The 24,304-nt window shown below is 36.3% G+C and overlaps 1 protein-coding gene across 2 annotated transcripts in view; it reads right to left on the bottom strand.

Annotated features, from left to right (window-relative positions):
- LOC149960328 (neuropeptides capa receptor-like) overlaps positions 1–24,304 on the bottom strand; it is a 132,921-nt gene that overhangs the window by 14,069 nt on the left and 94,548 nt on the right. For both annotated transcript variants that reach the window (XM_090165233.1, XM_090165234.1), the window contains exon 3: positions 12,265–12,530. In XM_090165233.1, coding sequence (XP_090021359.1) covers positions 12,265–12,530 — 266 coding nt within the window. The remainder of the gene's footprint in view (positions 1–12,264; positions 12,531–24,304) is intronic.

Raw genomic sequence — 24,304 nt, 5'->3', positions numbered from 1 at the left:
ATTAGCCTAGCTGATTATTATTAAAGATATGAAAATGCAGATTTCAGTCATAAAACCGCAGAGTCCAGTATTCGTACAAATCCCATACACTATATATAAAAATGATTTTAGAAATCTAGAAATCAAATTGAAACTTCAGAAATCTGGACGAAAATCAGTTCAAAAATCTCGAAATCTGTATAATATAATCAGAAGACTTGAAAATTTTTATCTGAAATATCAAAATCAGTTTCTGATTTCTGAAATCTCTAAGAGATTCCAATCCCGTACGCAAAATTTGTAACCCTAGAGTTGCAAATATAAAAATATACGGGCTTTGGTTGTACATTTTAGTGGCAGAAACTGGCACGTTAGGTGCGAAACTCAAATAAAAGGAGATTCAATATAGTATCTATATTTATTTTTGTTTTTGCGCACTTCACTTGATATTTGTTACCGGAAATATAACCTCTAGTATTTCGGTCAGCCACAACGGGTTCCAATATGTTTCGCCCCCTCCTATGGCTTTTGACATTTTCGGCACTGCTAAGTGGTTTGTTGCAAAGGTAATCCCTTAAATTGTTCGGGTCATTCGTAATAAAATGCGTTGGAGGTTATATCCACTTTAAAGGAAATAATACCTAAGGTGAAACCCTGCAACTGTTAAGTACTGCCAATTGACACTAGATGGGGTAAGAGTTCCCACAGCTTCCAGGTGTATTACAGTGTACGATTTATTAAATTATGTTCAACCAGAGGCGAGTAAGAACCTGTACTCAGGGCCGTTTTATCCAGTAGGCACTGTGCCCAGGGCCTACGAATGTTTGAAGGGGCCTACGAAAGTCTGTGAGTATGAAAAAATTCTATTTAATAAATTTCTTCTTAGAAATAGGGCATACAAACTTCTTAGCGCATAGGGCCTTCGAAAGTCTTGTACTCTTCCGAAACCTCCACTTTCAAACAATTCATCATTCACCGTAAAGACAGTACATTAAAAGAAAATGATTGGAAAACCTTTAGAATTGAAGAAAGCAATATGGGTCATATGAAAACATTTTTTAGGCTATATACGTGTTAATTAAATTGTAAAAGAGTGGCATTTAATATAAAAAACTATTTTATAAAACTGATGAAGGGCCTAAAAGTAAAATGTAATCCTTCTTGACCTTGGTCCAATACCTGCTTAACCGAATCTGTCTAGGATCAGTCTTTCACAAAGTTGTCCATAAAATTTACAAATATCGCGTTCTTGACTATTTGGGTTCTTAAACTATTTAGAATTGCACTCTATCTGCCAATGACGTAGAATAAATAGATATCCAAATTCGCCTTCCAGGACCAACCGTGGGGACAGTATTTGTTGAGTTGGAGAGTTAGGCCTAGTAAATGAACTGAATCATATCGTGTAGGCGCCATCTAACGTGTTATTGGAAAATTAACCTTAATATTTTTTGCAAAAGTGTCTGCTTATAGAAACAGATGGCGCCAACACGATTCGATATAAAGTTGAATCTTAAACCTAATTCTCCTACTAAAATAAAACGTGTCCCGCAAATCCCAGATTTGTTCGGATCTCTATTTATTCTAACTCATTGCTATACAAATAATTCCTCTTCCTTTCAAAAAAGCTCACTTTAGTGATAATGCGGGATACCTGACGAGAAAACTGGATTTAGACGACACTAAACGTTTGTTTTAAAGAGACCCTAAAAGTGGCAAGTTATGTAAATCAATAAAAGTTCAAGTTTATAAAAGTGTTTAAAGGTCACGTCTCTTTGAAGACATCAAAAACTTTGTCAAAACTCGTCTTTAGTTCGTTTGTAGGAAACTCGAATGTATATATATTTTTACAAAAGACTGCTCTAGGTGCTACTAAATTTCTACTGAAGTCCGCTTTAGGGGCTTCTATAGTTCTAATAAAGTCTGCTTTAGGTGCTACAATAGTTCTAATAAAATCTGCTTTAGGACTATAGTTCTACTAAAATCTGAATTATGTGCTACTGTAGCTCTACTAAAATTGGCTTTAGGTGCTACTACAGTTCAACTAAATTCTTCTTTAGGTGCTACTATAGCTCTACTAAAATCCACTTTAGGTCCTACTATAGTTCTAATAAAATCCGCTTAAGGTGCTTCTATAGTTGTACTAAATTCTGCTTTAGGTGCTACTATAATTCTACTAAAGTATGCTTTAGGTGCTACTATAGCTCTAATAAAATCCACTTTAGGTGCTACTATAGTTCTACTAAATTCTCCTTTAGGTGCTACTATAGTTCTACTAAATTCTCCTTTAGGTGCTACTATAGTTCTACTAAATTAGGCTTTAGGTGCTACTATAGTTCTACTAAAGTCTGCTTTAGGTGCTACTATAATTCTACTAAAGTATGCTTTAGGTGCTACTATAGCTCTAATAAAATCTACTTCAGGTGCTACTATATTTCTACTAAATTATCCTTTAGGAGCTACTATAGTTCTAAGAAAATCCCACTTTAGGTGTACTATAGTTCTACTAAAGTCTGCTTTAGGTGCTACTATAATTCTACTAAAGTATGCTTTAGGTGCTACTATAGCTCTAATAAAATCTACTTTAGGTGCTACTATAGTTCTACTAAATTATCCTTTAGGTGCTACTATAGTTCTAATAAAATCCCACTTTAGGTGGTACTATAGTTCTAATTAAAATCGGCCTTATTTGCTACCATAGTTCTACTAAATTCTGCTTTAAGTGCTACTATAGTTCTACTAAATTCTGCTTTAGGTGCAACTATAGTTATACTAAAGTCTGCTTTAGGTGAACTATAGTACTACTAAAATTTGCTTTAGTTGGGACTATAGTTCTACTAAAATTTTCTTAGGGACTAAAGTTCGGCCTCGCTGAAAATAATTTCCCATTAAATTCCTTGAAAGGTTATATTTCCAATAAAGACATAAACCAGCATTGGGAATTGCCTGAAGGTCTGTGCGTAACAACGTGTTAAGTAAACTCTTCATCAGAGAGCATTCGTCGTGGAATCCCATCGGATTATGGTCCCCCATTCCATCTTCCTTCATGCAAACCGAAATGTCATTTTCTCGAACTCGCATTTCACGGAATAATGGAAACGCCGTGGCACAGTTTCGATCAATAACCGTCAATATGGAAACGGTTTCGACTTCGGTTTCAGTGCCTATTCCTTCTGGTTGTCGTAATGTCAAGAGACCTACAACAAAACCATTCTTCAAATTCATGGTTCGTCAGATTCCTAACGCTCTAGCTGTTCAATCCATACAAAAGCCGATATTACGAGATATTTCCAGGTAATTGTTTACAAGCCTTCATCTACGCTTTGGATGATGTAATATTTTAGACTTTAGTCAAGGGCAAACCAAATTGCTAGATTAACTTCGATCAAAGTACTTTAAAGTTTTAAGAACCTTCAATTAAATTAATTCAGTGTCATCGTCCTAGCCACGGCCTAGTAACCCTCTCAAATTTGCACCGAAATATAATCATTTGAACCATTTCTAATCCATATTGCACAAATTCTTCATTTTCATCTTCGAATTTCGATTGTGAATAATGTGTTACTATACTCAGTTGCAGGTAAAATATCTAGTACATTTGGCGGAAAGATACTAGCACGAATTTCCGGTAAATCAGCGCGTTAATTTCGAATTTCACATATTTTCTATTGAATTCATAAAGGTTCCTCGCGCATGTTATATTAATCCATTTTAGAAATGTCTATTGCGTAAATTTATATAAATATATATTTAATGCAGATAATTATTTTTAAGCTTCATTATAGCGTATTTTTAGTATTATGCTCTTAAAAAATCATCAAATCGCACGTTCATGTACGTCAACGTGGTAATCTCGGCATTACCCGTTCTATACTTACCCTGAACTCGTCAATAGGAATTGTTTTAGGTATGCCTCACTTGTAGTACTAAAAATAAATTATGACAACGGTTTTTAAAATCTTATCTGTGTTAAAGAATTAATTTTCACTTAGAAACATAACGCTATAGACGGTTTTTTCCAATATTGTGTAACGCGCGCCGGTATACTTAGAAATTCAACCGTAAACCGGCCAAATTCGAAATTCCCGCCTCCGATTGGCCAGAAATTCATGCTAGTACCTTTCCGCCAAATGTACTAGATATTTTGCCTTTCTTAACTTGTAACTGAATATAAGAAAGAATATTTTTCTACTGAGGGATAATGACTTTTGTTCAGTCTCTTTTTAAACTTAGAGTGGAAGGCTATCAGCGAAACTTGTGACAACTTTTCGTACGCAACGTCTTGTTTTCGAGGGGTGAAATAAATAAGTTGGCTTTAAGGAAATGTACAATATCTAGATAAAAAAAAGTAAGTTTATACTGTATAAAATGTTAAAACAACACCATAGCTCTGGACTATATTAATTCACGCCTCGAAAACCAGTTCGCCCGTTAGGATTAATGTTTCATGCGCTTCCCAATGGCCTTCCACTCTATGCAAGTGGGCTACTCTATGGTCTCAACATAGTTATTTTCCTTGGTAATGAGTCCTCATTCGTTAATGATTAAATCCTTACATAAACATTTTGGACTAACTAATGAAAGGCATATCCGTGAAAGAGATAAGTGTAATTAATATATTTATGACATTAAATATTACCGCGCCGAGCACAGGCGATATTTAAAGCAAGTGTCGGCTCTGGGTGAAGTAGCTCTTTTTACAACAGATGTCGCTAGCGTCGAAATCCAAACAAGATGCGGAAGCTACATTTTCACCCAAAAGGCGGGACATAAAAGTATGCTTCGCGTTGATTGGCTCGTTTGTAAATTTGCCAATAACTTCAATTATAGTAATTGTTTACAATATATTTTATATGGGATATATAATTTAGGTTAAAGTTAACTAAGTAGAGTGAAGTGGTCTAAATATAATACTCTATAATGGCTCTCTGACGACGTCATTGTTTCGCTATTTTGAATTTTAGCTTCCGTTCCCATTAATAGATGGCTCCACGCTCTCCGCGAAAATCATATTTTTCGAAGATTCGGATAGATCCATGGCCATCTCTAATAACAGGGGCCTTTTGATAATACAGGTGGCAATGATAGAGCCGACAGTTGCTTTAAGTGACTAATTATCATTATGATATTATAAACAATATTTTTAAAATTAAATATTTTTCGGTAAGCAACGAGTCTCTCTAATCATAAATTTAACGCGTAACGGATACATTTTCGTGGATACAAATTGTAACTTCGGGCAAACATCAACGCCTTCGTTCGTTTGGGAGATCCTTATTCTTATCGCCTTACTAAATATACCTTCATCGTGCGTCTCATATTGGCAATGACGTTATTTTATCTGCGAGAATAAACAATGGCCGGTGGGTGTGGGGGATAAAAGCAATTGCCGGTTGCAATCTCACCTCGAGCGTGACCGGAAGTGGGTGGAAATCGCTGGAGGAAGTGGCTGTTTGTTTTCCTAATGGCCGACTCACTCACTGAAGCCGTTTCTACTCGAGAAGGAAGAAGGAATGATGTATTGTAACCGCCACGTCAAAAGTCGTGTACTTTTCGAGATATCACATTATCGGTTCCAGGCGAACAATGTCTTGTTATTTCCTCGGTTGGTCGAATTTTGTTGGAAACATGGATTGATTCTGTTTCTTTTGTTATTGAATTTTCGTGTTTTGCGACTCGCAACCCTCCACGTTGAAATAATATCAAGATTAACAAAAGGATAACTAATAAATGCATAATATAGCCTGGGTTCATTCCAATGATGTTAAACCTTTTCCCTTGTTAATATTAGATTTTCCACTGATATTTCCATGTGAACTCAATGATTAAAGATAACCTCAATAAAGATTATGTGAATCTCCAGGTAATTGATAACTTAACAAATCCCTTCCTGAAAAAGTATTCCATGATTAATATTAATCTAAATTTATTTACATATTAATTTTTGAACTAACGAGTCTTACCGAGGTAGACTTTTTATCGATTAATATATGTAAATGTGATCAAGTATACGTAGAAAAAACTTCGAATTAAATCAAACTTGGACATTTAAAGTTTGTGATTTATTGGGTATGGCGCGTTAACAAACAGTTTTTGACCAAACATAAATATAAGTTTTAAGTTAAAATAACTAGTGCTTAAAACAGCGATAGATTATCTTGTTATTTCCTCGGTTGCTCGAATTTCGTTGGAAACATGGATTGATTCTGTTTCTTATGTTATTGAATGATTAAAGGTAACCTCAATAAAAAATTAAGGTTTTATCTTATGTGAATCTCCAGGTCATTGCTAACTTAACAAATCTTTTCATTAAAAAGTATTCCATGATTAAAATTTAATATAAATTTTAAATATAAGATGAGTAAATGCACATGTAAATTTGTTCTCTTCCTGAAACCAGTGTTGGGCATTTTCGTCGAAGAGCCGCTCACGCTCACGTCTTTTTGAGCGGTAAAATTTTCGCTCCTCTCTTTCCGCTCTTTTTTTTAGCGTTAAAATTGGTGCTCCTCTCATTTTTGTTTTGCGCTCTTTTAAAAAGATATTTTACCGCTCATTTTCGATCATAATAACAAATCCGCTCACAATGAGATGAGCGGTGCCCAACACTGCCTGAAACCTCATAAATTTCCCTGATTTACCTAATTTTATTAAAGAATGGGAATATTTCCCAGACCAAGTGCTTCTTTAGGAACAACAAAGATCATTGATTTCTGGCGCCTGATTTAAAATTTATCATAATTGGTTTAGTAGCATAATCTTTCAATTTTATATTGGTTTAAAAATACAAAAGATTTCTTCCAAGTATGTCCATTCATTTTTTAATAGCAAACGCGGCTTAAATCTATACCAGGAAAGCATATATGGACTACTAGCAATGATCATCGTCTATAATCTATCTGTCAATCCTGCGTTATATTAGACGGTTAAAATAATAAACAAGCTCGGCAGTCCTCTTCCCAAAGGCAGGTTTTGTTTGAAAATGGGGGGAAATGTGACGTAGATCCGACGCTAGTGCCGCCTATGGCCACAAAAAAATTATTTTCAAGGTTTTTTCCGTTGAAAGTTTGTCAGCGCAGCGTCTGATATAACAAATCCAAACGTTATTTTTGGCTTAGTTTCAAATTGGACCTTCAACCAAAATAAAGCTATTATTACCTTTTAAGTGATTTATTTTGATACATGATGGTTTTCTGTCTATTTCAGTTTATTGAAAGTAATAATAATGATAATCCATTGAAGTGTCCAAACAAATATACGATATCAATGACTAAGATCCTTTCGGGAGGAGAGGTACATTTGTTCGAATTTCAATCGTCCGAACCGCCGAAATAAAAAATGTTTCAATTTTTCGAATTGGACAACTTGTTTGTTTCATTCGTCCGAATCGGTAGCTAAATTAGTATTTCTTATTGCTGTTTTTTTTTGGTCCGGATTTTTTTAGTGCAAGAATAAAAAATAAAAAACTACATTGTAAATATCGTTGTTTGTTTTTAAGTAGGAATTGCGTTGAATGTTGTGGATATTTTATTTTTGGTTAGGATAGGTTAGGTTAGGTTAGGTTAAGTTAGTTTCACGTTAGTGTTACTATTTTCTTATACTAACAATATTTAAAAACAAAACAACCAATTCCCAATGTTCGAAAAAACAGACAAACGATTATTCGAACGAATGAAATTCGCCAGTAAAGTGAACATAAATTGAAGGACTAAATCACCAACAAAAGTTGTGATAAATTTTTCGGGCAAATGAAATACGATCCTGTTTTCCGGCATTTGGACAGATGCTCATTCGGACACTTGTACCACCATTCGGACGAATGAAATTCGAACAAATGTACCCAAATCCTTTCGTGAATATGTTTTGATTTGCCGCCATGTTTAATAAATTAAAAACATTAAAACCGTGAATGCGCATGCGTGTAGTAGGATCTAAAGCAAACCAATCACGGCGTCCCTTCCCTCTACGATTTCCACTGGGCCCAGTTTTCGACGGTTACAATAATTGAATGGCTTTTTTTTATTTCTGGGACTGAGTGTGATGTAAATTGACTTAGCTCCTCCCACCTTGATGATGTGTGCTGCGGGCAAGTTGGAATCTCACCATAATTATATGACACGATATAATTATTCCTAGTAGCAAATATGAAATTCTGTCTATAATTGAAATAAAGCACACGAATGACATTAGCAAATCACAAAAAGTATCAATGCATGGAACTAGTCTCGAGAGAGACTCAACTATGTTGTTTTGGAACCGACTCCACATTATTATTTTTACTATTTATTTCTTATTAAACTTTTTAACTTACAATGTATTTTTCTCCTAAGATTTGGAGTAAACATCTTTTTACAAACTTTGTTTTCCAATTTAGTAATTTTCCAATTTTAACCAAAAGGAAATTATTTGTGTTATTATTGTTGTAGTTATTGTTTTATGTATCCATCATTTAACAATATAAAGTTGTATTTCAAGTAACCAGCGAACCAATGCGTGCTCAGACAAATCGGTATTCGCCATTTGCCAAGATAGTGGTGATCGGATTTTTAACCAAACAAATAATAGGCGTAATCTACAGGGTGCGACTAGCCAACTTTCAGAAAATCGTCAAAAACGTACAGGATATATATAGATTTTGGTATTCGCCATTTTTCAAGATGGTGTAAATCGGATTTGAAACAAAAATAATGCATCTAATCTATTAGGTACGACCATCAAACTTTCAAAACCCTCAAGATATACAGCGTGTTCACTAAAAAAACGATCCAGAGCTAATAATTGAAAAGCTATTTTTCCTAAGAATTTCATATTTTCAGATCGTATGGCACGCGCACTGGGTCATTAGATCAAACCAAACTCAATGATCTCGAACCACGTCCTCAAGGTTCATAGAGTAACCCACTCGCATAGAGCGGAAAGCCCCATGGAAGCGCATGAAACATTAATTCTACAGGGCCGCCTTGTTTTCGAGCCGTGATTAAATATAATCCAAAGAGCGATGGTGTTGTTTTTATATTTTTGAGTGTATAAACTTACTTTTTTATCTAGATAATCTACATTACCATAGAGTAAACCAAGCACATAGTGTGGAAGGCTTTCAGCAAAACTTCTGAACACTTTTCGTACGCAACGTCTTGTTTTCGAGGCGTGAAATAAGCAAGTTGGCTAAAGGTAATGTACCATATCTAGATAAAAAAGTAAGTTTATACTGTAAAAAATGTAAAAACAACAGCATCGCTCTTCGGACTATATTTATTCACGCCTCGAAAACAAGTCGGCCCGTTAGGATTAATGTTTCATGCTCTTCTATAGGGCCTTCCACTCTATGCAAGTGGGTTACTTTTTGAGAGAAAACAAGCCTAAACATTAAAAATTTCAAAATGCGTTACTTAGCAACGGAAAGCTGAAATGGGGGAAAGTGGACGTTGGAGAATAATAAATACCCGTTTTTATCATTCCTGGCAATGACGTCCATAGGTGGTTCCTCTTAACTTAACACTGTATAGAGTTTGGTATCCACCATTTTTTTGCAATGGAAGGAAGACGTCAGTTTTTGGAACCAATAATAAACCGAACTTATTTATTGTTTAACGGAGAAGGAGCTTACTCTGGAAGCATGATGGGCAGAACCAGATTTACTGAAGGAGGGGCCCTAGGCACTAACAAGGAGACATACCGAAGTGTAACCCACCGATTTTGTTCAAACTCGGGGATTGGTAGACTTTCATGTATCATAAAAATCCTAAAGGGAATTTATTCAATGGGCAACCGTTTTGCCATGGCAACGAAAAATGTTTTTGACAACACAAAATATTAAATTTTCCCATTGAAAATAATGATTTTTCAAATGAAAAAGCAACAAGCCTGATATTTTTTTCTCTTAAACCGAATCAGTTAAAAATCCATGGATTTCATCAGTGGTGGGGGCCCATAGGCCTGTGCCTAGTAGGCCTAGTGATTAGTCCGGTTCTGTCACTTATGGTTGTGTTTATGCGAAAACCTTTCTCTATATTTGAAGCGTAACATGATTTATCCTGACAGCTAGCGGCGGATTAACTACCTGGGCCCTAGGCTTGAGCTTTATTAGGCGCCCCCCCCCCCAATAACCATGATATAGCCTCGTTTCAGGGTCCTCAGCCTTTTAAAAGTTGCAGGCCCCTATGCTGATAGCTACTAACAAGGAGAGTACTCGAGGTGTTCATTTCCAATTTTGTTCACAGTCGGGCGTAATGTTTTTGACCACTTAAAACAAAAATAAGATTTTTTTCTTATTTTACCCAAAGATTGTTACAATTTTACCCCAGAAATGTTACAATTTACCCAAACTTGATGAAATTTACCTAAATGTGGTCAAAATTTCCTATTTCGTGATTTTCAAGTTTAAAAAACCAATTTAGTAGCTAGGACCCTGTGAAACCGAAAAAATCCCATGCTTTTATGAATGGAGATTTTTTTGTTTTAAGTGTTCAAAAACATTTTCTGTTGCCATGGCAAATGGAATGGGTAGTGCAACGTCTCCTTAATATCTCACATAGGTCTACACTACGCCCGACTTTGAACAAAATCGGCAATAAACACCTCGGGTACTCTCCTTGAGTCCTTGTAAGCGTATTGGTTAATGCGTCACTGCGGACAATGACGCGTGGCGGCCTTCTGTTGGTGGGGGCCCATAGGCCTGTGCCTAGTAGGCCTAGTCATTAGTCCGGTTCTGTCACTTATGGTTGTGTTTATGCGAAAACCTTTCTCTATATTTGAAGCGTAACATGATTTATCCTGACAGCTAGCGGCGGATTAACTACCTGGGCCCTAGGCTTGAGCTTTATTAGGCGCCCCCCCCCCCCCCCAATAACCATGATATAGCCTCGTTTCAGGGTCCTCAGCCTTTTAAAAGTTGCAGGCCCCTATGCTGATAGCTACTAACAAGGAGAGTACTCGAGGTGTTCATTTCCAATTTTGTTCACAGTCGGGCGTAATGTTTTTGACCACTTAAAACAAAAATAAGATTTTTTTCTTATTTTACCCAAAGATTGTTACAATTTTACCCCAGAAATGTAACAATTTACCCAAACTTGATGAAATTTACCTAATGTGGTCAAAATTACCTATTTCGTGATTTTCAAGTTTAAAAAACCAATTTAGTAGCTAGGACCCTGTGAAACCGAAAAAATCCCATGCTTTTATGAATGGAGATTTTTTTGTTTTAAGTGTTCAAAAACATTTTCTGTTGCCATGACAAATGGAATGGGTAGTGCAACGTCTCCTTAATATCTCACATAGGTCTACACTACGCCCGACTTTGAACAAAATCGGCAATAAACACCTCGGGTACTCTCCTTGAGTCCTTGTAAGCGTATTGGTTAACGCGTCACTGCGGACAATGACGCGTGGCGGCCTTCTGTTGGTGGGGGCCCATAGGCCTGTGCCTAGTAGGCCTAGTCATTAGTCCGGTTCTGTCACTTATGGTTGTGTTTATGCGAAAACCTTTCTCTATATTTGAAGCGTAACATGATTTATCCTGACAGCTAGCGGCGGATTAACTACCTGGGCCCTAGGCTTGAGCTTTATTAGGCGCCCCCCCCCCCCCCCCAATAACCATGATATAGCCTCGTTTCAGGGTCCTCAGCCTTTTAAAAGTTGCAGGCCCCTATGCTGATAGCTACTAACAAGGAGAGTACTCGAGGTGTTCATTTCCAATTTTGTTCACAGTCGGGCGTAATGTTTTTGACCACTTAAAACAAAAATAAGATTTTTTTCTTATTTTACCCAAAGATTGTTACAATTTTACCCCAGAAATGTTACAATTTACCCAAACTTGATGAAATTTACCTAAATGTGGTCAAAATTACCTATTTCGTGATTTTCAAGTTTAAAAAACCAATTTAGTAGCTAGGACCCTGTGAAACCGAGAAAATCCCATGCTTTTATGAATGGAGATTTTTTTGTTTTAAGTGTTCAAAAACATTTTCTGTTGCCATGACAAATGGAATGGGTAGTGCAACGTCTCCTTAATATCTCACATAGGTCTACACTACGCCCGACTTTGAACAAAATCGGCAATAAACACCTCGGGTACTCTCCTTGAGTCCTTGTAAGCGTATTGGTTAACGCGTCACTGCGGACAATGACGCGTGGCGGCCTTCTGTTGGTGGGGGCCCATAGGCCTGTGCCTAGTAGGCTTAGTTCTTATTCCGGTTCTGATGATGGGATAGGGAACACACGCTAAAAATTGTTCGATCATAGTTATTATCGCTAAATTGAATGAAAAAAATGTTTTTGGTAGGGACCTACTTGAGTGAAAATGGCGAATGGAATAGCGCACAAGCCAGACGTAATCCAGACTGTGGTGATAATTTTAATGGCTCTCGATAGAGAAGAGACAGTCTGGATGAGAAGAGGATGGCAGATGGCCAAATAGCGCTCCGTGCTGAACGCCACGATGGTCAGCACGGAAGCGTAGCTGGTCAGTTCGGCGATGAAGGCTCTGAGTTTGCACACAGTCTCGCCGAAGAGCCACGGATACTGCTGCCAGTATACTTGCAAATCGTTCGGCAACCCTGCGGGTGAAAAGAAAAATTACGCCTTTAGAGAGATATCATAAATTTAATCCGGCAATCCCGAAAGTGCGCGTAATTAATTTCAACTTAAACAAAAATCAATACGTGGCGTCAGCGAGGGCTAGTGACCTTTATTTTTGGAACGCTCTTAGTTCGCCTCTGCCCGAGCGCTGTTAAACAAATTAAGGCGCGGAAAGCCTTGTTACAAAACACTAAGCCATTAATTACGGCTTTAATAACTGCTGGAAATGTACACCGTGTTTATAGATCAGATCTATTTTCATTAAATTTGCAATTTAAATATTCTGAAATGACGAGACATCTAACACTATATATTTAATTTTTGAACTAACGAGTCTTACTGGGGTAGACTTTTTAACGATTAATGTATGTAAATGTGATCAAGTATTCGCGAGACCCCGAAATATGCTTCGAATTAAATCATACTTTGACATTTAAAGTTTGTGAATTATTGGGTATGGCGTGTTAATAAACATATTTAATTTAAATCTACAGTTTGTGACGGAAAATAAATATAAGTTTCAAGTTAAAATAACTAGTGCTTCCAACAGGGATAGATTCTCGGATTTTTTCAACTATAAATCAGTTTAACCCATTTTCTAAACCTTCTTCGGATAACAGTTAGCTGGTTTACAGTTTCTGAATAACTGATAAATATAAAAATTAACTATGTTTCTGAAGCGAAATTTTAATCTGATCACATCAGAAAGTAAAAGTTTTCAAAAGCTTTACGTGAGATAATGCTAAAGTCGCTTTAAGTTTTTCAACTTAAAAAGCTGTTGGGTTAAGAAATTCAGTTAAGACTAACAGATTTAATCTGATCAGACAAAGATAAAGGGAAGTTAATAGAAATTATTTTTCAGATAGAAATGGAAAGCATTAAAATAATACAATTTGTACCAAATATTACGAATCGGCTTAAGAAATGAATTTGAATATTTTACCACACCATTACCATAGAGTAAACCACATAGAATGGAAGGCTATCAACGAAACTTGTGAACACTTTTCGTACGCAGCGTCTTGTTTTCGAGGCGTGAAATTAACAAGTTGGCCTAAAGGTGATGTACAATATCTGGATAAAAAAGTAAGTTTATACTCTAAAAGATGTAAAAACAACACCATCGCTCTTCAGACTTTATTTATTCATGCCTCGAAAACCAGTTGGCCCGTTAGGATTCATGTTTCATGCGCTTCCGTAGGACCCCCCATTCTATGAGAGTGGGCTACTCAATGACCTTTACTCAATAGGCTACTATAATAGCTTCATCTGCCGTCTTGAATTTTAAATTCACCACTTTCATTTTCGCATTCGTACGCAAATAACCTAATTTACGTGTATTTACTGACAATAATGTATTTATTTATAGTTAGTGATAATTACTATGTTGAGACTCTTTTTAACATAAAATGTTTTATTCGCCTGTTCCGGGGATGAGAATTACTCCGCCCCATAAAATATTCGCTTGTTCCGGAGTATTAGGGCTACTCTTTTTACTCCTTCTGAAAAGGAGGTGTAAAGGAGAAAATCGGATTTTGTCGTCTGCTAGCCAGAATTTATCTGCTAAAAAGGCCACAAGCAACCATTTTGGAAAAACGTTTTTACTCCGACTCGAACTATTCGCCTTCACAGAATCGGAGTAAAATGACAACATAGCGTTACTCTTCTTACCCTACTCCGAAATACCGGAACAAGCGAAAATAAACCATCTTATGTAATACAGTCTTTTAAAATAATTTTTTGATAATTTTAAATTAAATATCTTATTATTTATAACGTAAGAAAGTTCTGCAACGGAATCATAAAAGATATAAAATAATTAATAATATTAATTATTTAATGGAAGGTGGAACTAGAAACCTTATTTTTGTTGGGTCAGTGAAGTTCTAAAGATAATAGTATTTCGGTGGCTTGAGTGGTTTGAGCAGGAGTTAATCCCTGAAGGTTTTGTGGTCTTATATAAAGAACGCGTTAGTGGTGATATACACTTTAAACAAGTACATTGCAAAAATATTCCCCAGCAGCGTTCCAAGAGAAAAGATAAAAAATATATTTATATAGGCTCATGTTCCAGTTGCAGCCGTCTCTGAAAGGTATCTGAGTGTTTTCTTAACTTTACTCCTCCTGGTCGGAATCGATATAAATGCAAATGCGAACCGATGCTCAATTTTGGCGTATATACGATGGACAAGCTCGCTGAGACGGATTAATCTTAGCTCTTAGATCCGTTATTAAGAAAACGGATAATAATTTTTCTTTTCTTTGAGAATTCCCATAATGGAATGGAAAATTTGGTTGGTCATTTTTTTGTGTTTAAATCTAAAGGTAAAAGTAATATCATTTTAATATGTCAGTTACCAATAGTATATTGAATGAAACATCGTTTAAGATGTAGTTTCAAAGTTCTGAAAGATATTTATTTGATTTAATTATTTAATACATAAATAAGTAATTTATTGAAAATGTATAAAAGCATTAATAGTTGATTTTATAAAATGTCTTTACGCTTGCCCAACTTGTTGAAATGTTGCCCTGGAATAGTTCAGCCAATGCCTAAGAATGAGTTCATAAGCTCTTTAGTGGGAGAGAAAACGGATCCACAGCTGAAGCGGGGAGGCAACATTTCAACAAGATGGCCAAGGTTTTTTTATAAATAGAACTATTACATTCTTACACGTCAGGAATCCATACCTCTACTTGGAATGCTTATCCTGGCGTATAACGTATGGTAAGATCACTCTGACGACTTTGGCCCCACCTGCTAGAGCAAAAATGCCATCTGCGCGCTCCCCTCTCACATGGTTGTTTTTTAAGCTAACATAGTGACGTCAAAAAAACCGTCAGCCACATCGAGACGAAAATATGCAGCGATAAGCATTCCAAGTAGAGGTATGGATTTCTGACACGGTTATTTGAATTTACACGTTTAAAAATTAATATCAAATACTAGATTTCAACACATTGACTGAGAAACCCCAATGAAATGACCAAGAATATTTGTATTGGAATAATATAATAGTATATTATAATAATATTAAATAAACGTAAATTTTCTTAGCCGGAAAAGGAAAAATATGTGAAAAACACCCATGCATACAGTGCATACAGGATGTTTCAAAAGGTTATGCAAAAATGTTAAGGAGTTGTTCGGGGTGATTTGAAGTATGCGGTTTTTTTTCATTTTCCTACGACGAGTTAAAAGAGCGCCAGAGAGCTTCAAAGTGTGGCCTACTAGCCCCTGGAAGTAGGCTGCAACAAGCGCAAAACCAAGCAGCAGGGATTTTAGATACTGTTTAAGTTTACTTTTATACGCTGGTTACCTCGATTTGTTTACAAAGTCCTTTTTTACCTATCACACGAACCCAAACTTAATGTTCGCATTTTCCTGCTGCTTGGTTTTGCGCTTGTTGCAGCCTACTTCCAAGGGCTAATAGACCACACTCTCTGGCGCTCTTTAAGCTCATCGTAGGAAAATGGGGGAAAAACAGGCATACTTCTCAACTCACCACCTACAACTCCGTAACATTTTTGTATAACCTTTTGAAACATTGTATAGATCACCTGGAATTTAGTTATTTATATTTAGAAATAATGACTATGAATCTAATATGGCTTCGAGAGGTAAGACACTCTGCGAACTCGGTGTACACTGCCGTACGTTTGACAGTGCTAAATGGAACTCGCGAACTCTTTAAAATATGTACCTTTAACAGTGCTAAATGCACGAACTCGGTGTACAGACCTGAGACTGTCTTACCCCTCGTATGGCTTTATCAATTTTGGCGTCAGTCGGTTGCGTGGGATTGTCACTATTGAAAAGGTGAAATGAAACCACTTGTACGGAAAGAACGGCTCTCCAATTGGCCCTAAAACAGTCACAGTGAAGTCGGTCTACTGAACTGGGATGATGTCATAGGGAGACCATGGATTAAATAGCCTTACAGAGATAGTACTCTAGGGTGGAATGTTTGCTTCAAGCACACGAAGGTGATTAAAATTGTCAATACCGGATATCTACAAAGTAATGAACAATACTTCCTACCATTCCTACATTGGAATACGTAAGATAACTCAAATTCCAAACCACGTCCTTGAGAAATTTCCATTCGCCAAAAGTTACCGCTAGATGGCAAAAACTCCATAATTGAAATTCCTGTTTGGTATCGGTAAGGGGGTAAAATTTAAGGGGTGGAAAAACCATAAAAAAATTCATAACATTGATAATTTTTTATTGTTAATACGCAGGAATTTATACTAAGGTCGTAGGTTCGATTCCTGCCGGAGGTGATATGACAAGTTGAGCAGTCGTAGTGAATTTATGAAAAGGCCTATTACAAAAAGTTGAACAACATTTTTTATAGTAAAGGATATTATTTTATATATTTATCTGCTGTATGCTTCTGACCAGTGCCGGATTAAGGACAAGGCCTACTAGGCACCGGCCTATTGGACTCCACCACTGATGAAATCAATGGGTTTTTCACTGATTCGGTTTAAGAAAAAAACATATCAGGATGGTTTCTTTATAATTCGGGTTAAAACTTTCCGCCGTAACCATGGCGACAATGTTTAATGCGCTTGTCAGATGGCGCGGATAACCCGATTCCACCCTAATGGCAGCCTTCCAGCTTGCCCGTTTCCCACTTTCCCTTGGGATTGGCGAAATGCGCAGTGGTTCTAGTCTCATTTCTATTTCTATGGGCAACGCTTTAAGTGGCTTGTTTCATTTTGGAGTAAAGCAGAGTACACGGTGATGCAATACGTATTTGGACAAAAGTACAGCTTAACTTATAGTATTGTTTTATTTAATTATATATCCCGTGGATGTAAAAATTTTGTTTATAATTACTGTAATTTATGTTATTGACCAATTTACGATCCAATCAACGCGTGGGGTACCTATAAGTACCGCCTTTTTGATTTCGACGTTAGCGACATCTATTGAAAAAAGAGCTACTTCACGTCGAGCCGCCACTTGCGTTAAGAAAATTACTGGCGCCATAACTGAACCTAACCAATATATAATTTAAACCCACAATTGAAAACCTCACAAATTGCTTCACAAACCCGGATAATGAGGTGAACACTGTAGAACCTAAACAATCCGGAAAAACTGAAAAATCGAGGCCAAATTAAAAGTGCAATTAAAAATACAAAACGGGAATGACACCGAATAGCGTACGAACAAAAAAACCAAACTAAGAACAAGAGAATGATTAGCCCAAAAGCCAAAGGGGGAGGGTAAAATTCGATAATATGACTCCTAGGGCAAAACAGGATTTCCAAAATGAAACCGCGTCATAAATTACAGCAGAATTTATATGACACCAAATCGATCAGCGTATACTAAAAAAAATTTACTTTTCAACACCGGTGACCAAGTAATCGCGAGTTCAAAGTACATAAGAAAAAGGCAGCAGGCTTTGGTCCCATTTGACCGAAATCCCATTCGTTCGAAAACGATTTAACATTGAGTCCCAATCGATCGAAAATACCCCAATTGTGCGGTTTACAGCCCAATTTTGCACGTTTATATTATTTTTTATAGTACATCAAATTTCGTTTTTAAATAGGTTTACTTCTTATATAAATAAGTGTTGATAGTCTTATTGGAGCCAATTAGCTAAAATGGAGAAAATAGCTCACAAAATAGGGTTCGAATGAAGAAGTCGCGTTAGTCTTAAGGCCTTTTCACACGAGCCAACTTTTTGATCCAACTAGATGAGTCAACTTGAGTTTAGTCAACTAGTTGGTTCGTGTGAATAAAAGTTCGATGAGTTGATCCACCAAAAATGTACGCGAGAAAAAAAATGGATCACTGATCCATTTTTGCTGACTCAGCATTTTGATTTAAAAAGTTAGCTTGTGTGAAAAGGTCTTAACTCGACGCAATTGCTACAAACTTAACCATTCACATTAAAAAATGAAATTGTTCGAATTATTGTATTCTTGATATAAATAAAAAGTTCAAAGCATAAATATATTTATAAAAGCGCGCCACCCTAGGGAAGTGAGAGACTAACCTAACCTAACCTAACCTTACCGTTAGTACACCTGTAGCAATTTTGTTTAGGTATAACGTTTTTTGCGTACCCTGCTATATCTCGGGGCAGTAGTAAAAAACAAAACAAAAGGTCCCAATGAACCGAATCCGCCTTTTGGAAACGTTATCTTTATTTTTATACCCCTGTACCGTAAATTATATACATATCGGGGGTAATATTTCGGAAACATATTGAATTCGGTCGAATGGGATTTGATCGAATGGGAATATACCGGCAGCAGCGCTAAAAAGCGTCCAAAATTTAACTATGACCGCCATGCTAGTAATCTTTTTTTTTTCAATTGGAAAACGCATGGGTGACGCATTATATACGTAATGCTGCCAAGTGCCTATATTCATTTAAATCATGAATTAACCAGTTTTCTCTCAATCGTTAGGATGGGAGGCCTTCGTTATCACCTGACGTAGGTCACGCACTGGCACTCAATAAATCTTTACATGGGAAAGGTTTGCATATTGTAACCCGGCCACCTGTTTAAGGCCTTAGAAGTCGCTAGATGACTTTGGCCTAAGGTGGTGCCTAGGGTATTAGCCTAGCTGATTATTATTATTATTAAAATGCTCAATTCTGGAAACGTTTTATGGATCAATTCAACAACGAACGTCTGTCTCCTGACTGGCTGAACTGATTACATAAAACACAGAAAGGCACCGCCCATAGAGTAAACCACCCTTATAGAGTGGAAGGCTATCAGCGAAACTTGTGAACACTTTTCGTACGCAACGTCTTGTTTTCGAGGCGTGAAATAAACAAGGTGGTCTAAGGGTAATGTACCATACCTAGATAAAAAATAAGTTTATACTCTAAAAAATGTGAAAACCACATCACCGCTCTTCGGATTCACGCCTCGGAAACAAGTTGGTCCGTTAGGATTAATGTTTCATGCGCTTCCATAGGGCCTTTCACTCTATGCGAGTGGGTTACTTTATAGCCCAGCCCCAGATGAATGAAATCATTGAAATTAAAGGTGGAATGGTGCAAACCTTTCACCTGTACGGCGTGCAACAAGTGTTTCATTTTAACCTTTTTGAGATATTAAAGTGTTGCTTGCACGGAAATTTTAGCTATGGCTAATTAATGATTCATTAGAAAGAGCAAACAGTTTATAGCAAGTACAGAAAATTTCATCAAAATCGGTTAAGCCGTCTTTGAATTATTATAAAAATAAGTCGAAATGGTGGAAATAGAGTTTTTCGGCGTATTTCCATGTTTGAAAAATTATTTTCGGCACCCGTGACGTCAGGAAATGCGCGGCGTATCATTGGCTAATTGTCTGTAATACATTTCTTAACATCTCGGATTAAAAGCAGGTTGATTTAACATCCAGGAAAAAATCCTACGCTGTAGTAATTGAAAAAGGCATACACAAGGCTACGTAGTAGAAAGATGTTACGAAACCGAAGGCTCCTCGCGCATAAAAACGAAGCGTAAAAAAAATATTTTTTTTCGATAATAAGCCTAATATTGACGGATTTTGAAATGACGTTTTATCGCGCGACACTACAGGTACATGTCTTGGGCACACAGCCTCCTTTGCGTGCTTTTATGACCATAACATGTAGAGGTATTTTCACGCGCAAAATGAATTTTAAAAGCCGTCAATTATGATTTAAAATCTCAGGTTTGAAAACTTCTACAAGTAAACAGAATCCCTCCAATTCAGTTCTTTCTACTTTAGTAATAAAACTACAGCTTCGATTTGCTCGTGCAAAATATCTGGATTTTGGGAAGCGAAAAAGGTCAGTTTCGGACCCTAAATTAGTACACTTAGGATTGGAATTTTGTTTCGACAATGACATTTTTGGAAATAATTAAGTGTCGTGTTCTTTCGGTCATATTGAGTCGAAAATGTCTCATGAACATGGGTCCCAAAATGCATTGGCCCTCAAAAATCGGCCCCCAAAACGTCGAAAAACGGGCAAATGTGCAGTTTCTATTTATTCCTTTAACCCAATTGTTTCCTTTGACTAAGCATTTGTTTTTTATCGAAAAAGATACGAAAACGATCACTAGTATCAAAAGTGCGATATTAAATTAGAATAAGTAGGATAAGTGTGTAAATTACATTTTTCGTAAAACGAAGATGTTTCAAATTGTTGTTTAAATAAAAGTTTCAAATTGAATTGCGATCTTTTTATGCTTCAAATATCATGAAACACGTACAAATATAATTTAATTACAAAAACTGTTCAAACTGACCACCTAAAAATGATTCTTGAACCCATTCGAAGATTCCAGGCGTATTACGGATAGTTTCACAGGCATCAATTATTAATTGTCGTAGGTCATCAATGTCGCGAACCAAGTCTTAAATATGTGTCCCCAGAGATAAAAGTCGGGATATCACGCGGACCACTCAACAATGACTTATCGACCAATCCATCTCATCGGAACCGTCGCATCAAGGTGAGCTCGTCTCTGCTACAATATGATGGGGCTCCGTCGTTCAATTACCACATACGCCTCCTCGTTGCTAATGTACGTCTTCCAGTAATTCAGACAAAGAATCTTGTATTAACCATACATACACCTCACCATTTAGCCTAATTGAAACAATAACAAGGTGTTTTAAAGTGACCACATCAATTGAACGAAAGTTACTGATTGAATTTCGTTTTTTTTCCTTCAAATGCCATGAGTACAAATTTAACTAAATTACAAAAAAATATACAAAATGACCAACTGGGGCACACGCAAACCATTCTTGAACAAGTTCGAAGATTCAAGGCGTGTAAAGAATTTGCGACCGAAAACTATGGTTGCGCTACCTAACGGCGGCAGGTGGAACTACTCGTCAGAGGTCAAATTTAATGCACCGTGGAAACTATCAAGTTATAAACTTAAGCAGAGGCTTGAGGTAATTAGACCCCTTATACGGATCGGCCCCGTTGCGTCATCTAGACCCGTTTCGGTCGCGAATAGTTTCACTTCGATCAATAATGCGTTGTCGGAGGTCGTCAATGTTGCGGACTTCAGTCTTGTGTACCGATTTTTCATGATGCCCCCAGAACTACACGTTGGTTATCGCAAAGAATATAAAGCCCCAGGAATGGAAGGATTGATATTATTGGCCGCGTGTTTTAGTCGAGCTAGAAACTTCCGGCAAAGCAAATCAGAGTAACCGGAAACGGCTAAGGTAACCCGGTCTCTCTTTAAAAACGAGAGGCGAAAAAGTTCCACTAGACGGAGCTACACCTTCCATTCCTGGGGCTTTATATTCTTTGGTTATCGGATAATCGGCCTCATTTAAAAATTTAACCTTTTGTAAATGGAATGCGTGGTACTGGTGTCCTCGAAGGATATGCCAGACAAGTACATGGTCGACTCGCAATGTCCAACTTGTCTCGCACTTGTCGTAGTATCATCCTCGAAGATAGTAAGTACTTGTTCCTCCACGTCTTCTGGAACGTCTCCTTCTGCGGTAGCCGGTCCCTTGGGTTATATTTTTACAGTTTTTCTTAAGCGTCTGTCAACCGCTGTCTTTGAGAAAAGTGCTCCTGATACAAACACCGCGCTTCCACCACATTCCCCTGAGCGAGTCCATACATAAGATGCATATCACCATATTCGACATTCGTGAAGTACGCCATAGAATAGCAGGTTTAAGATACGAAATGTGAATTTATTTAATGAGCCACCTCAATTTATTGCAAATTCCAGCCTCATACCCGTCCAAATGTGTTGTAAACTAAACCTGTAGACTAAAAACATTTTTTTGTGGGTGACTACTTAATGAGACCATTAATTACTCAAGCCAACTACATTCACAAGGAGACTACCCGAGGTGTAACACATCGATTTGGTTCAAACTAGAAAAAAAAATGATCAAAATTGACGGAATAAAAATAAAATTGATCAAAATTTTATAAATTTTTTTAAATTTGAGGAAAATAAGTAAAAATGCAAATGATTTGAAAGAAAATTAATAAAATGGATTTTATTGATAAAAAATCTGAAATTTGATAAAAATCAATTGTGTTCATCAAATCGATTTTTTCAAAGTAAATCAATATTTTTATTAAGTTTATAAAATGTTAATAAAATTAATCACTATTGCAAAATTTGGTCAAATTTGGTCAAATTTATCTCATTCTATCAATTTGATAAACACAATTGATATTTATCACATTTAAGATTTTATCAATAAAATCCATTTTTATTAATTTTCTATCAAATCATTTGCATTTTTACTTATTTTCATCAAATTTAAAAAATTGGCAAAATTTTGATAAAAATTATTTTTTCTAGTTTTTGCATTTTAAATTTTTTTAATTTTTTGGAATTTTTCAAAATCCCATGTTTTTTTCGGTAAGGAAATTTCCATTTTGTGTGGTCAAAAACATTTTCGGTTGCCATGGGAAAACTAATGGCCGTCGAAACTTTTCCTTTTGGGAATTTTCATGATTCATTAAGGCCTACTAAACACCTGAGTTTGAACAAAATCAGTTAGTTACACCTCGGGTAAGTTTCCTTGTCAGTGTACTAGCATATGGAGAAAAACTCAATTTCTTCAAATTTGTTTAGAGTTTAGCTTTTTTATCCCTTTTTATAATTAACTAATCTACTTATTCGCCAATTTTATCATCTTTTGCAATGCAGTCCATAGGTGGTTCCTTTAACGTAACACTTACTGTTAAAACGTATTTCTACTCGTAGCTAACTTCTTTCATTTGATAACGCACTTTTGATACTATAGTTTTGTTTTATATTGAAAAAGATATGAAACCAATGATTAGTGAAAGGAACAATTGGGTCCAAGGAATATTACAAACTTGACGTTTTTTAGGCCGATTTTTGACAGACAATTACTCGGATACGGTTCAATTGGGGAAAACGTTTCTTAGGACCTTTTTCACTCCTTGTTAGCCAAAGAACACGCCTGTTAATTTGTGCCAGACTTCTCTGAAACACCTTGTTTAAAGAGAATCTTGCATGTCCTGGCTCTCTGAAATATTGCTTTTTATTTAAGCGCCTATACTATCGGTTACTTTTTACTGAGCAAGTTCCCTTGAAGACCTTCATTAAAAATAGGACGACACCGTTATTTTATTGAAAGACGTATAACATACTTCTGATTTCACAGGGAATTACTATCTGCTACTAGGAAGGGCAATGTAGTGTACTTTCTTTGCCAAATTAACGGGAATTTGTGTTGCCAGGTTCAGAAAATCAACTTATTATACCAAGGCAATACAATTATAGATTTCAGATAGAATTACCGTACACCAAAAAATTACTGGTAAAATTTGACGTTAAACATGGTCGCAGTTTTACACATGAGAAATAAACATTTTCAATAACGTTAAAATTAAGTTCAGACTATTAAAAAATAATTAATTAATTAAACCAAAAAGTTATAGTTTTAAATGGTTTACTTTCCAATTCGAAAATAATCGTATATTATCGAACGGGCAGGCAGAATTATCGAAAATAATTGTTCGGCCCAAAAATTAGCTTGAAATTATTGTACGGCCCAGAAATTGGCTCGAAATAATTGAACGGCTTAAATTTTATCTCGAAATTGTTGTAATGCCCAAAAATTAGGTTGAAATTATTCTACAGCCCAAAATTTAGCTCGGAATTAATGTGCGGCCCAAAAATTGGCTTGAAATTATTGTACGGCCCAGAAATTGGCTCGAAATAATTGAACGGCTTAAATTTTATCTCGAAATTGTTGTAATGCCCAA

Source organism: Leiobunum rupestre, chromosome 2, assembly GCF_980474605.1.
Source record: "Leiobunum rupestre chromosome 2, qqLeiRupe1.1.hap1, whole genome shotgun sequence".
In the NCBI taxonomy this organism is placed as follows: Eukaryota; Metazoa; Arthropoda; class Arachnida; order Opiliones; family Sclerosomatidae; genus Leiobunum; species Leiobunum rupestre.
The sequence above is the reverse complement of the archived record's forward strand: the minus strand, read 5'-3'. Positions and strand labels throughout refer to the sequence as shown.